The 15,028-nt window shown below is 40.4% G+C and overlaps 1 protein-coding gene across 1 annotated transcript; it reads left to right on the forward strand.

The window, feature by feature from the left end:
* Nucleotides 1–7,955: 7,955 nt before the first annotated feature.
* On the forward strand, nt 7,956–10,460 carry LOC120322449 (toll-like receptor 6). The gene has a single exon (XM_027746742.2). It carries the CDS (start codon nt 7,956–7,958, stop codon nt 10,383–10,385), a length of 2,430 nt encoding a protein of 809 aa, XP_027602543.1. The 3' UTR covers nt 10,386–10,460.
* The last annotated feature ends 4,568 nt before the right edge of the window (nt 10,461–15,028 follow it).

A 15,028-nucleotide genomic window follows, 5' to 3' on the forward strand; every position in this document is an offset into this window, starting at 1 on the left:
TTTTGTAGCACAGCTGTGAGTTGTGATCAGAAAGGCAATAACCAGTCAGAGGCTGAAAAAATTTGCCACGTCTTGGGACTGCAGGTAAGACTTTATTAATGGAGTTAGAAACACAAACTACATTCACGATATTTGCTTTCCTTTATAGAAATACAGCAGGTCCCTCTACCCGTACTTGTACTGTTTGAGCTTCAAAAAAGCATAGCTGGGCTCAGGAAAACAGACACAGCTGCTAAAGATGATGACAGCAAACTTCCTCTTTGCCCCAAGAAGGGAAGATCATTTGAAATACCACAGTTAGATGACCAGCAAGTAGGAAGTTTCCCTTCAAAAATGTGTTTCAACAAGAATATGAGAGAAGAAGGGGCGTTAAGAAATCCTCATTAAGTATAGAATGTTTGCATTTTATCTCATCCTTTTCTTCCATTATTATTAAAAAAAATATTAATTTTGATATTTCTTTTTGCATGAGGTCTAAGCATGCTGAGATTTCTTGACTTGAAGTCTTGAGCTGTGAGTGACTGTTTATGACCTGTAGAGGAAAGGTCATATTTGTCACCTTTAGCTCTCACATCCCACCTAGCCTCAAAATTAGTATAACACCTATTACCAAATTGAAGCCACTTCATTCAGGACTGTAGAAACAAATGTTGTTTTCTCTGCTTCCTCCTTCCCCTCCCCCTCATGCTTCAGTGTATGACTCATTTAACCCTTCAAAAACTGAAGATGATCCGGCTTTGGGGTTTGCCTATCCCGTTCACAGAAGCAGGGATAGCTGGATTGTTATGTGGTGCCTCGCTTGAAAATTTTCTTTGAGAGCTTCAGACTTTTAAGTCAGTAGCCCTTGAAACTTGTGTAATACAGATAATATCCCCTGTTGTTTGTAACCTTAAGAATTCATCTGGCTTCTTCTGTTGGCTGGAGGACAAAGAAACTCCCTGAAATTCAGAAAGTGCACCAGGAGTCCTTCCTCCAGAAGGACTTGAAGGTTTTAGCAAGGTTTGCTTGCCTCTTTGGAAAGAACTTGGGAAACTGACATCTGGATGTAGCTGGTGTGATGATAAGCAGAAATATATAATTACAGGTTTCTGGTATATGTCCAAAATCCTTGAGTGGAAAGAGTGGCTTTTAATAAGCATAGGCATCAATTAAAACTTGTACTTTGGAACCAGAAGCCCACATACTATTAGCTTTTTTTTTTCCATGATATGTACCAAATAATTGATAAAACAGCTACACATGCAATGAATTATTACATCTAGTTTCTCTGATTCCACAGGAGATAATGAGTTTCTCAAATGATATATATCAGAATATTTCAAACAATTATTTTAGCCTCTGTCATACTCTTGAACCTTTTGATAAAACCAGTTTTAATCCACGAAGAAATTTTTCCTGTACTGGGACCATGTGTTGTCTCACATCACGTCAACCACTTTATCTGTTTTGGAAAGTAATTAACCTTTTCTGTACAGCCTGGTGATGTGTTCCTGCAGTTGGTTCTGCGCTGAAATCTGGAACTGCTAATGCACTCCACTTATCAGGAAAAGGGAGTGTGTAAATGTGTTCTCATGTCAGATACCATATCAGAGCAGATTCCTGGCATTTGACTAGTCAGCTCAGTGACTAGCAGGAGTGCTATTTTTATGTACATTAAAATATCAACGTACAAAACTGATAGTATGGGGGTTAAACACTCTCCCAAACCTAAAAAAATGTGCAAAATGAAGTGTAAATGTTTTTGTGTATATCTAGGTAGTGTATAGCACAAAGGAAATTAAACTGCAACAGACTGAGTCCTGACACAATGTGGGTTGCCCTGCTGAGAGCTGGGCTCTTTTATGGCTTTAGAAGTGTTACAAAACATCATCACAGAAGATCAACTGCAGAGAGTTAGAGCAAGGAAAAGCACTCAAGGGAAAATAATGGGACTCTGTGGGAGATAAGGCATTCTGCTGAGGGGAAGGTTCAAAACCTCTGTGAAACCCATGTTTTTACTCAGGCCTTTGGTTTGTCTGGTTTTTCTTTTGGAAATATTTATTGAGATTGACTATACTGCTCATTTTTAGTCACTGTTTCATCAAGAGGAAGCAGTATTTATAAACCAATAAAGTGAGAAAGTCGTGTGTTCTTCAAGGTGGCTCTGTGTTACCCGTTTCATTTTCACAGCTTCGAACCTTGTGTCTATTTGTGTCAAAGCAAGATAGGCTTGAGCATAAATGTGATACAGTCTCTGCTCACTTTGACTTGTAGTGGCATTTAGCCTTTGTTTCATCTACTTGACATACAGGGTTACTTTGTGACAATGACAGTTGCAGTTGAAGATAAGATCCTCGGTATGACCAAGCACCAGCTTTGCAATTAACTTTTCATAAGTGCTTCAATGAGTCTGTCTGCTCTAACTATGTTTTAGTTCCATGTCTTGCACATGTAAGCTCACTTCTGCAGTTCTAGTTAGAGAGGTTCTTCACACTTTTGGCACGGTGCTGGTCCTGAATAGTTTCTGATACCTGGCCAAGTGTAGCTGTGGTTACTGTCTGGGTAAGTAATGACAACACACAAGCAGAAGTGTGAAATATGTTTTCATGAAGATAGGTGCTCATTGGTAGAACAATCTGCAAAAAACCCCAGCAGTATAAAATTCAGAAATGGAACAAAGTATCTGCATAAATGTACATGTACTGACTATGGAAAGAATGGTATTTAGCTCATACTTTTCAGGATGCATGAACAGAAATACATTGCTTTTATTTTTTGCCTGTCATACAAAATGACTGAGTCAGTAAACTGAAAACAGCCCCAAACAAAACTTTGTTGGTTAGTAAAAATAACCATTGTGCAATGTTTCTAATGGTTTAACAGAGGTATTCAGGAGCATCAGTTTTATTTTAACTCATTGCAATTTTTTCTTCATGTGAAACTGTTTATTTGAATGCATTTTAAAGTCTCATAAAGAAGAGTGGTAAGGAAATTAAACACACTACAACTAAAAGGTGCTTTTTATAGCTATATGTGCACTAGCTTCAATTTTGATGACAGTTGATGGTGTATTTGATTTTATCCATGCAGCAAAGTTTTTTTTATGGATTATATTGGAAGTAAAACTGCCACTGTTCTGCATTATTGCAATATCGTTGTTCTGTCAACAAGTGCCTTAGTCTACTTCTTTTCATGGATGAATGGCTAGAAATGGGAGCTTCTCTTTTAACTTTGAGTCAAGGCAGTGTCAGCTGACAAGCAGACTCTTCCTGCTTATTGAGAAACATTAATGATCCCTGATCTTGTCTCAGGTCACAGATGACCCAGACTTTTCTCTAACATATTACTCAATTCTCTGCACAGAGAAAACCAGAATAATTTTAGTTCAGTTCAGTTTTAGTCATCAATCTCAAAGTGAAAAATAGCAGTTTTCTTTCAGCAAACCAAAGGATTAAATTATTCACAAAATTGAAAAGGTAACTGCAAAAGAAAATTTTCAAAGGAATCTAATGCAAGCTTGAAACGTAGCTAGCACTGCTATCTAGAATAAAGTTTCATGCTTTTCAGGATCTTTAGCTGAATCTTTAGCTGTTGTGTTAGCTTGGAGGCTTATAGGAGTGAAATGTTGGTTTTGATTATTGTTGTGTTTAACTCCAGCCCACAACTAAGTACCACGCTCACATCCCTGCTGTCCCCCACCCCCAGTGGGGAGGAGAATCAGAAAAAAAGTAAAACTTGTGGGTTGAGATAAGAGCAGTTTAAGAATTAAAACAAAGTAAAATATAGTAATGATAATGATGATGATGATGAAGATGATGATGATGATGATGGTGATGATGATGATGACAATGAGAGAGAGAGAGGAATAAAATGCAGGAGAAACAAGTGATATACAGTACAATTGCTCATCACCCACTGACCAATGCCCAGCCCATCGCTGAGCAATGATCAGCCCTTCTGGCCAACCCTCTCCCAATTTATGTACTGAGTGTGATATTCTGTGTTACGGAATATCCCTTTGGTTGGTTCACATCGACTGTCCTGGCCATGCTCCCTCTCGGCTTCTTGTGCACCTCTTTGCTGGCACGGCATGGGAAACTGGAAAGTCCATGTCTTAAAAATAAGAACTACCCAGCAACAACTAAAACATCAGTGTGTTATAAACATTGTTCTCACACTGAATGCAAAATAGTCTTGTACCAGCTATTAGGAAGAAAATTCACTCTATCCCAGCCAAAACTGGGACAGTTATTTACATCTGCCTTTGCAATACACTCACTCTCTGCTCTGTTGATTTGTTCCCTGGGCTTGTGCCCCTGTTCAAAACTTGAAGTGAATGACTGCTTTACTGGATTCCTTCATCCACTGATTGCCCTATATTGCCATATTCTTAATGGCTTCATTACAGCTTTCTTATCATAGGGAATATTCTCTGTTAATTTTTTGTAATTTTTTTGAATGAAGCTACAATGTGGGATATCCTTGATACCTATCCGAGGCATTTCTAGTGTAAAGACAACTGACCTGTAAAGGTTTTTAACTGTGTCAGTTTGCCCCTGTTACTAACTTTTGAGATATAAGCTTTTGCTATTGTGTTACAATGTGTTACATTAATTACTCTGCTTGTGGAGCAAAAAAATTTGTCAGCATAGAGCTCTGCAAGAAATCTTGATACAAAGAGAAGTTCAGTGAGGGTTCTGCTTCCTCTTTTCTGTGTGTGCAAAGAGGAGATGCAGTTGATGGGTTTCTAGAACATCTGTGTAACAACGGAAGCAGACTTGAAATTAGAAATGCAGAATTATTTAAATAATCTTGCCACAGGGAATATTCTGTACTGCAGATAGGTTTATTTTCTCCTAAACTGTACAGTTATGTAAATATTACAGAAGTAAATGTATTTTTAGTCTGAACTGTTAGAAGTTCCCTTTCATTGTGCTCTTAATACCTGCGTTGTATGGAAATTTTATTAATTCTTAGAATTGTGTAGCCTGATTAAAAAATCCTGTTCTTTCTGCTTCCTGAGGTAGTAAATATTAAGAAATTAGCATCTCGTGAGATTTCCCATCTTGAAGATTACATGTGTTTGAAATTCTATTTTGAGGATATTAACTGACTATGCAGAGGACTTTTGCTGGTTTATCAACTTGGAGATGAATTCCATGCACTAAAGGTGGGTTATAATTGCTCCATTATTCATAATTTTTTCTCTTTGCTATATTTATCTTGGACTTCATCAAATCTCAGGTGCTAGTATTGCTTCAGTGTTGGAAGATAATCTTGCATGTGGAGATTTCAGTGAAAATGCTCATCTGTATGTTGAATTTCAGTGAAGGGGAAAGGAGGAAAATCATTTGGTGTGGCAATTTTAATTCTCAGCCAACTCTAATTTAATACCATTCTAAAACAGCATTGGAGGGGTAACTGTTGATCCTTAATATTGCTTTGCTAGATGTATTTGCTTTACTCTCTTACTGTGGCAATCTTCAGTGCTATACACTGTGTCTTGTCCCTTGTTGCAGCGTGTAGCATAGCATGTACAATAAATTAAAATTCATTGGCAATGGAGCATGGACAGAGAATATATTTCTGTTTTTTTCTCCCTTCAAAACATTTCTTGCTTTATTTCTGCAACCCCTTTTGGCCAGGGGGAAATTCCTCCAGATAGTTCCAGATCAAAGTTTATTTGATTCAAGAGTTAGATTGTTTACCAGCCTGGACTCTGAAGAACAGGGTCAACTGCTCTTTGAAGGATGCTGGGTCAGATTTCCTTGTCTTGTTTCCTCTTGTGAGTGATACCATACTTTGACCAAACATCCCAGCTTCATTTCTACTGTGCCCTCAGACAACCCAGCACAACTTTCTGAAGACCTAATTTGACCACTCTATTAGATTTAATTGAGGTAGAGATTTATATTTTACTGATTTACTCTTTTATTGCTTTTGGTGATGTTAATTGCATAAATTTTTGCTTTACTTGATTAAAAGAAAACTTGATTAAACCTGATAGGAGACTTGGAGGGGAAGGGTCGAGTTTCGATATCAGTTAATAAAATTATTAGGGACTAACACACAATATAACCTCGAACTGAAAAAATAGGGTTTTGGGGTTTATTTAACAAAAGATTACACAGGGACAGAATTTTAAAACTGAAACAGACTGTTTCTGGGAATCACTGCTTCATACGTAGTGTCCAGTCATGGTGTGGTTTTCCCATTAGTGTGCTTTTGGTCAGACTAGTGTTACAAAACTCATGAGTGTGGTGAGTTGACCCTGGCTGGACTCCAGATGTCCCCCCAAGCCACTCTGTCTCTCCCCTCAACTGGACAGGAAGAAAATATAATGAAGGTTTGTGGGCAAGATAAAGACAGTGAGAGATCACTCGCACATTACTGTTACAGGCAAACCAGACTCTATCTCCAGAAATTATTTCAGTTTATTACAATTAAATCAGAGTATGGTAATAAGAAATAAAACCAAATCTCAAAACAGCTTCCTCCCACCCCTCCCTTCTTCCCTGGGCTCAGCTTCACTCCCAATTTCTCTACCTCCTCTTCCAAAGGCACAGTAGGGCAGCAAATGAGGGTTGCGGTCAGTTCATCACATGTTATTTCTACTGCTTCTTCCCCCTCACTCTCTTCCCCTTTTTCCAGTGTGAGGTCCCTCCCATGGGAGACAGTTCTCTAATGTGAGTCCTTCCCACAAGCTGCAGTTGTTCAAGAACTCTTCAGCGTGGGTCCCTTCCATGGGGTACACTCCTCTAGGGAACAGACTACTCCAATGTGAGTCTCCCATAGGGTCACAAGTCCTACGTTTTCCAGTGTGAGCTCCTGTCTCCATGGGTCCACAGGTCCTGCCAGGAACCTGCTCCAACGGAGGCTTCCCATGAGGTCACAGCCTCTTTCAGGCATCCACCTGCTCCATCGTGGACCTCCATGGGCTGGTGAGGCCTGCCTCACCATGACCTTCACCTCAGGCTGCAGGGGAATGTCAGCTGCAGCACTTGAAGCACCTCCTCCCCCTCCTTCAGCACTGACCTTGGTGTCTGCACAGTTGTTTCATATATTCTCACTCCTCTCTCTGAGCTGCATTTGCTGTTGCCCAGGGTTTTTTTCACCTTCTGAATTATGTTATCCCAGAAGCACTACTACCATTGCTGATGGGCTCAGCCTTGGATCTGGCTAGCACTGGCTCTATCAAATACAGAGAAAGCTTCTGGCAGCTTCTCACAGAAACCACTCCTGTAGTCTCCCACTAACAAAACTTCACCACATAAGCCCAATACAATGGACAGCATAATTTCTCCTTAGCATTCTTGGCTTATTGGAAAAATGGACCCCTATGTCTTTGTGCTATAGCACAGACAAAGCTGATCAGCTGACCTGAGGGGGTGTATGGCCATGTCCAGGGTCTTTGAGGTGTGAAGAGGAATATCCTTTGGCTCTTCTGACTGAAGAGGTTGTTTTTGCACCAGTTCCTGTGAGAATGGTTCTATTGAAGTTCTGTCCCCAAATGTGTGTACCTTGGGATGTACAGAAAGAGCAGATGAGGGCCTTGTTCTGTTCTCCTTTATTCCTAAATGCATTTTCTACTTGTACCAGTTTTGTACTTTTCAGGATTGTTGAGAAAGTTGTATTTCTTTACATCTATGTGTTTTTAACATACCAGTGATTATATTCCTCCCATTATAAAGGAATTAATTTATATTTAACAGAGAAAAACAATAACTGGGATTAGAGAATGGGGGGGCATGAGAACAATTGATAAGAACTTAGAACAAGAGTATGTAAAAATTTTTTTTATTTTATATTGAACTTATTTTAGCAATAAAAAACCAAATTCAACCGTTCAACAATTTCATCAAATTCCATGTGTTTTCTTTTCATAGGGCTGGACTCAACAGTGAGACATACTGAACAGAAAACAACTATATAATTCTATGTTTCTGTAAAAACACAAGATAAACCTGGATAGCATAATGAGACCCCTCACAAATACCTATGTCTTTGTTTGTGCCTTTACATTCACACTATGGAATAATATCCAACCAACTGTGGAAAATGAATTTATTGCAAATTATTCAGGCAGATTGCTAACTAATGTTCCAAAAAACATTCCACTACATACTCAAGTATTAGATTTATCACATAATAGGATCTCTGGAATTAGTATCTCAGAATTTATTTATCTTTCTGACCTTCAAGTATTAAATCTTTCTCATAATCTAATTACGGTGCTTGACTTTAGTGTCTTTGTTTTTAATGAAAATTTAGAATACTTAGATTTATCTCATAATAACATTTTGAAAGTTTGCTGTCTAACTCTTGCATGTCTTAGACATTTAGATCTTTCTTACAATAAGTTTACTGCCTTGCCTATCTGCCAGGAATTTGAGAACATGTTTCGTTTGGAGTACCTAGGATTAAGTGCCACGATGATACAAAGGTCAGACTTCAGGTATATCAAACATTTGCAGCTGCACACTGTCTTCCTGACCTTGGGAAACTTTTCTCTGTATGAGCCTCAGAGTCTGACAGCCTTGAATACAAAGAGGCTCCACATTGATTTTGCAGCAAACCAAAACTTCAGTTTTTCCCTCTTGTACGATGGAATGAGTACTTCAGAAAATTTAAAAATAGTTAACTTAATATATACCTTGAGCTATAAATATTTTCCCTCTCCTCCTTTAATGCTTCTGAAGAAAATCAAGACAACAGCTCTCATTCTTGACACTGTGGATGTACAATGGCCTATCATTCTGCAAATTTTCCTGCTTATTTGGTATTCACCTGTGGAGCATTTGACTGTGAGAAATTTGACTTTTCGGGGATCACTGGGGGAGCTGACTAAATATGAGTTTCTACCCTTGTTAAGTTCTCTGGAACAGTTAATCTCTTTGGATGGCTCCATGAAAGCATTAACTTTGGAGCATGTTCGTATTAAGATTTATTATTTCAACCAGGAGGTTCTATACAGACAGTTTTCAGAGATGAATATTGCCAGTTTGACAATATATGATGCATATATGCCACACATGCTTTGCCCCAATAGAACAAGCTCATTTCAGTATTTAAATTTTTCTCACAATGCCCTGACGGATGAGTTGTTCCAGAATTGTGGCACTTTGATAGATCTGAAATTACTTATTTTGCAATGGAATAAATTTGAGAGCCTTCTCAAGGTAAGCTTCATGACCAGCCGTATGAAATCACTGAAATATCTGGACATGAGCAACAACTTGCTGCACCACGATGGAGCTGATGTACGATGCCCGTGGGCTGCGTCTCTGACAGAGTTGGACCTGTCCTCCAATCAGTTGGCAGATGCCGTCTTTGAATGCTTGCCAGTCAACATCAAAAAACTCGACCTACAAAACAATCAGATCAGCAGTGTCCCAAAGGGGCTGGCTGATCTAAAATCCTTGGAAGAGCTGAACCTGGCATCGAACAGGCTGGCTGACCTGCCGGGGTGCAGTGGCTTCACATCCCTGCAGTTCCTGAACATAGAGATGAACTCGATCCTCACCCCATCTACTGACTTCTTCCAGAGCTGCCCGAGGGTCAAGGAGCTACAAGCTGGGCACAACCCATTCAAGTGTTCCTGTGAACTACAAGACTTTATCCGTGTGGAGAGGCGGTCAGGGGGGAAGCTGTTTGGCTGGCCATCAGCGTACGTGTGCGAGTACCCGGAAGGCTTGCGAGGCACGGAGCTGAAGGACTTCCACCTGAGTGAACTGGCCTGCAATACAACGCTGCTGCTGGTGACAGCCCTGCTGCTGACGCTGGTGCTGGTGGCTGTGGTGTCCTTCCTGTGCATCTACCTGGATGTGCCCTGGTACGTGCGGATGACGTGGCGGTGGACGCAGACGAAGCGGAGAGCTTGGCACAACCACCCCAAAGAGCAGGAGACGGTTCTGCAGTTCCACGCGTTCATTTCCTACAGCGAGCACGATGCGTTGTGGGTGAAGAACGAGCTGATCCCAAACCTGGAGAAGGGGGAGGGCTGCATACAACTGTGCCAGCACGAGAGAAACTTTGTCCCCGGCAAGAGCATTGTGGAGAACATCATTAACTGCATTGAGAAGAGCTACAAGTCGATCTTTGTGTTGTCTCCCAACTTTGTGCAGAGCGAGTGGTGTCACTATGAGCTGTACTTTGCCCATCACAAGTTATTCAGTGAGAATTCCAACAGCTTAATCCTGATTTTACTGGAGCCGATCCCTCCATATGTTATCCCTGCCAGGTATCACAAGCTGAAGGCTCTCATGGCAAAACGCACCTACCTGGAGTGGCCGAAGGAGAGGAGCAAGCATGCCCTTTTCTGGGCTAACCTGAGGGCAGCTATTAACATTAACCTGCCCACAGCCATTGAAGCAAATAAGGAGCAGAGTGATGTTACATGTACTTAGTAGTATAAGTATGTGAATAACTGATTTGACTGTTTTACATTAAATTCTGTTAATAATTTTTTCTATTTTTTTACACCATTGCTAGTTTGTTGTAAAATGTATTTGTGATACATATAGAGATTGCTATTGCAAATTCTAGTTGTCAAAGTAGTCAAAGGTCATCTGTAGTTGTCCATCATCAACAAAGAGGGGGAGGGAGAAATTTTCATAGCGATTGACCTTATTTTTGTGTTGCATAAATTTCATACTTTTCCCATTGAAAGCCATATTTGAAAGTGATGATGATAGCGGTTGGTTCAGTGTCATCAGGACTGCCAAGGAATGCGTTTAATCTTTGTTCTGACATGAATGTTGTGGGGTTAAGATTGTAAGCATCTGCTTCCTGGGATTTAATTAGATAACACAAAGAAGAAGAAAATTTGTGTTTAAAACCCTTCCTGTACATGGATGTAGTAGATGTCATAGGTACAATATCCCTATACCTTTAGCCTGTTTTCCTTCCTAGAAGTCTTTCCCTCCATCACAGAGAGAGTTTCCTAGGTAGGTGCTGAAAATTTGGATCCATTAACCCTTTTTTAATATTTTTCTTCCTTTGCTGTACTAAATATTCCCACTTGCCCATAGATAACTACCAAGTCAATGATTTCATAGAATTCACTATTCATTGTCTTCAAAATCATAGTAAATATCTGAACTTATGAATTTTTTATAATACTGTAATATTACTGCTTTCTCTACGATCATATCAAGCTGTACTGGGTTATGTATTTTTCCTGTTTTCTAAAACTTAGAAGATTGATGTTTGAAAGTGAGACCCTTTTAACTCCAGACTTTCACTGAACTCTATTACTTCGCTCTTTTAAGCAGCAGGTGCTGAGGGTCATCATACAAGTGGAAAAGGAATATGTTTCCTTAGAAAATAACTCCTCTGGTGAAATCTAACGGTGTTTTCTTTGATAGGAGACATCTAGTTTGCTGTGCTTATTTGACAGTCCAATAAACCTCCCATTCTTTATCTGTTATTAAATTTCATGTGTCATTTAACTGGTGATGTGGGGGTTTATAATTATGCTTATGGCTTAATGGAAGTGCAAAGCCCAGTGACCACAGCTGTGAGCAGCACGTGAGGTGAGCAAACCAGTAAGAGGATGTGATCCTTAACACTCACTGAGGTGGTTCACCAAGCATCCACCAGGCATGGTAGCTGGGTGAAACAGTGAATCTGAAGTTGTAGAACTTCCTGGTGTCCAGTGATGCTGAAATACTGCTGGCACCCGCCTACCAGTTCAGGTTAAATGGGTAGGATCACAATAGAATGCAAGGTGCCTGGCTCCCAGTGAAGAGCTTTGGAAAAAAGAGCTAGAAATCCCTACTAAATCTAATTTCAGGTAAAAGGATTTTGGCTACTGACTTCTGTAACAACAAATCTGAGATCTCCCCCTTTCCAAAGTCAGGATGTGTGCCTTAAGAAGGGTTGCTAAACCCTTAGTATTTCAGTGGGAGCTGGTGGATGCACCATACTTTAAAAGCACGTTATTTATAATGAGGAAAGGTGTTCAAAGACAGAGAGGAGCTTAGTGCTCTGCAGAAGTCTAAGTCAGGAAGGCTTTACCCTATACTGAATGTCACTTTTGCTTCATGGAAACCCAACATCGTGGCCAGAGGCATTGGGCACCACGGAGTGCTGCTGAAAGTGCATCACAAATCTTGTGGGCCAGCCAGCCACTTACAGCAAGCTGTGTGGCGTGTTCCACAGAAGTACAGGTGTTAAACCTGGGGATGTGGCCTCAGTGGACCACTGGAGCTCTGCTGCAGGGGGAATGGGAGCTTCAGACATTGACTTAGTCAATGGTTTATATAGGTGTAATTCAGCCTATATACAACTTTGTCCTGCAGGATTAAGAATGGCAAACTAAATATATTTACATTTAAAAAAATTATTTAAATTTGTTTTGATAATGATAGTGATTAGACTAAAAAGACTTTAATCAGAATTTTTTTCTACACAGTATAGGTAGTTATAACTACTAGTATGGTGTGCTATTTTTGAAGTAATATTGAAGCAACTATATAAAAGCTAGCAAAAACAATTAGTACATGGAGATTGATGTTAGTCACCCATATCAATGACTGTGGGCAAATCTGGTTCCCTCAGCCTGGAGGAGTAACCTTGTGAGGTGTCCCCACTCAAGGGGGGAAACTGCACACACACTCCAAGAAGGTATGTTAAAGACTCTGCCACTCAAAAGTGAGACTGGGCTTTTATATTTTATATATGATTGACTGTCAGCCAGATGTCTCCAGGCCAGCTGTGTTAGCTCAGCAGCTTTAAGTAAGTTATTAGTAGCATCACTTGTTGGTTCCTTTTATCAGGCACTTTATCAGGTCTTCCACATCTTCAGGGCTGCCAGTTTCTATGAGGAAGCATTGTTCTTCCTCAGGATGGTTGGGATTGATGAGTCAGGCTGGTTTCAGCGCTCTTCAGCACCAAAAGCAGCATGACACTGCCTTCTCCATTTGTTGGCGGAGGGGCTCGGGACAAACTGCAAATGACCAACGTGATCCGCAAAATGTCCACTTTATTTACGAAAAGATGCCCTTTATGTACTCCTTCTACACCCCGGCGGGTGATTTCTCTTCTACATTACTGGTTACGTGAAAGTGTTCACAATGTAAACATGCCCTTTTGACCACTTCTAATTGGATTATTGGAGGTGTCCACACGAGGTGAGGACATATGTTTACCTTTTGGGACTCCACCTTAATTTTGGCACAGATCCTTCTTTGTTCCAGCTTCAGAGCCTGAAGCCATGATGATTGCGCAGCTTTTTTTACTATCTGTGCCTGGCCTTGTCAAGGCAAGGCCCACAAAAATGCAGGAGAAATTGCTCACACAATCCTGCTCTCCCCACATCCATTCTCCACCGACAGCTTTGCAAACAGGGTATTGTTGGAGCTGTTTTGTCCCCAATCTGCAGAGCATCCTGCTACAAGCTACAAGCTGTTTCCTTCTTAACAGGTCCTTCACAACAGGATTTTTCTTTACGTCTCCATCACACCACATTACATCACAATTTGCCCCTAGGCAGTCACCTGGCCAAGTGTTAGGGGCTTTTTTATTTCAGCTACAACCAGAGTTACATCTGTCTATAATTTAAGAGTTGTGTGCTATACAGCTTTCAGCTACCTAAGGAGCTGTTCAGTCACAGAAGCCAGTCCACATTAAGTGGGATGGGAGTTTTGTAGCCTTTACCTGACTTTATCTTTGTCTGACCAACCCAGTGGCCTTCTACAATGTACTGACTACAACAGTGGACAAGGGAAGAGTTATGGACGTCATTTATCTGAACTTTTGTTAGGCCTTTGACATGGTCCCCCACAACATCTTTCTTTCTAAATTGGAGAGAGATGTATTTAATAAGTGTGGAAAAATACTGAAAAACAAAACTCAGCAAGAAAAAGTGCACATGTTGGCAATAGTTCACCAGGAGCAAGCTGTCTGCACACCTTAGGAGCAGGAACACTGAGAGAGCTTGGTATAGTGCCCTAAGGGAGACATGAAAAAAAGGACGGAGCAGCATGGAGGTGTTGTGGTCATGCGCTGTCAAAGTCAAAACAGCTAACAGGAACTAAACCAAAGGAATTACCCAAATGGTGACTGAAAGATGAACTTTGCTTCATTAACTCAAAAATGCATATTACTTTTCACCCCCCCATATGCTAATAAAATAAAACCTGTACATGCTTTACGTGTAAGACTAAAGTCACTCAAACTACACCTAGACATGAAATTACATCACCTGTAACTCTACCATTTCCCCTCCCTCAAAGAAAACAATACAAATATATCTTAAGTGGGGGAGGAGGTCAGAGGACATTCCACTCTTGTATCCTGGGACAGTCGATAGGCTGTCTCTCCTCCCCCATAGGAACACATATAGGGTGAGACTAGAACATTTGGCAATACCAGGTGCTCCCTTGGAAAATTCAGAAAGCTGTCCTGTGTTTGTGATCACATTTTAGCACTATATAGTTATTTTACAATTTAATATATTTGTTGCTGGCTGTATTATTCATATTTTACGTATTCATCTATGCTTCTGCATAGAGTGTGTTTATCACCAGCAATCCAGTAAGAACCTGCATTTCTGTAGCTCAATAAACCACACTAGTTTGCTTCTGACAATGAGAATTATTGAACACAATCAGACTTTTAATCAGTCTGTGAGAACTCATTGAATACAAACAGACTTATATTGTATCGCACTGTTCGTGCATCCATAATCATGGTAGTTCTCAGTGGACGTGGCCAGACTTACAGTGCCCTGTTGGCTCTTCATTTCTCTGTTGCTTAGTGTCAAATTGGCTATTACTCAGAATTTAAGCCCAGCCTCCCTCAGCCCCTTTGATCTCTGAGGACCAGCTGGAAAGCCAGGGGGTTTATTTTCTGCCAAATCTCCCTCCTCTTAACACAACAGAAAAATTTACCTTACTCATAACTCAACAATGAGTTGACTGTTTGATGGATGAGGAATTGGCTGGACGGTTGCATCCAGAGGGCAGTGGTCAATGACTCAGTGTCCAGATAGACACTGATGACAAGTGGTGTCCCTCAGGGGTCTGTACTGAAACCAGTTCTGTTT

This window comes from Pipra filicauda, unplaced genomic scaffold (genome assembly GCF_003945595.2).
Source record: "Pipra filicauda isolate LSUMZ 115617 unplaced genomic scaffold, ASM394559v2 scaffold38_size3968069_pilon, whole genome shotgun sequence".
In the NCBI taxonomy this organism is placed as follows: Eukaryota; Metazoa; Chordata; class Aves; order Passeriformes; family Pipridae; genus Pipra; species Pipra filicauda.

Excerpts from the sequence above, each read along its gene's own strand:
- LOC120322449 (XM_027746742.2), top strand. The coding sequence starts at position 7,956 with ATGAGACCCCTCACAAATACCTATGTCTTTGTTTGTGCCTTTACATTC.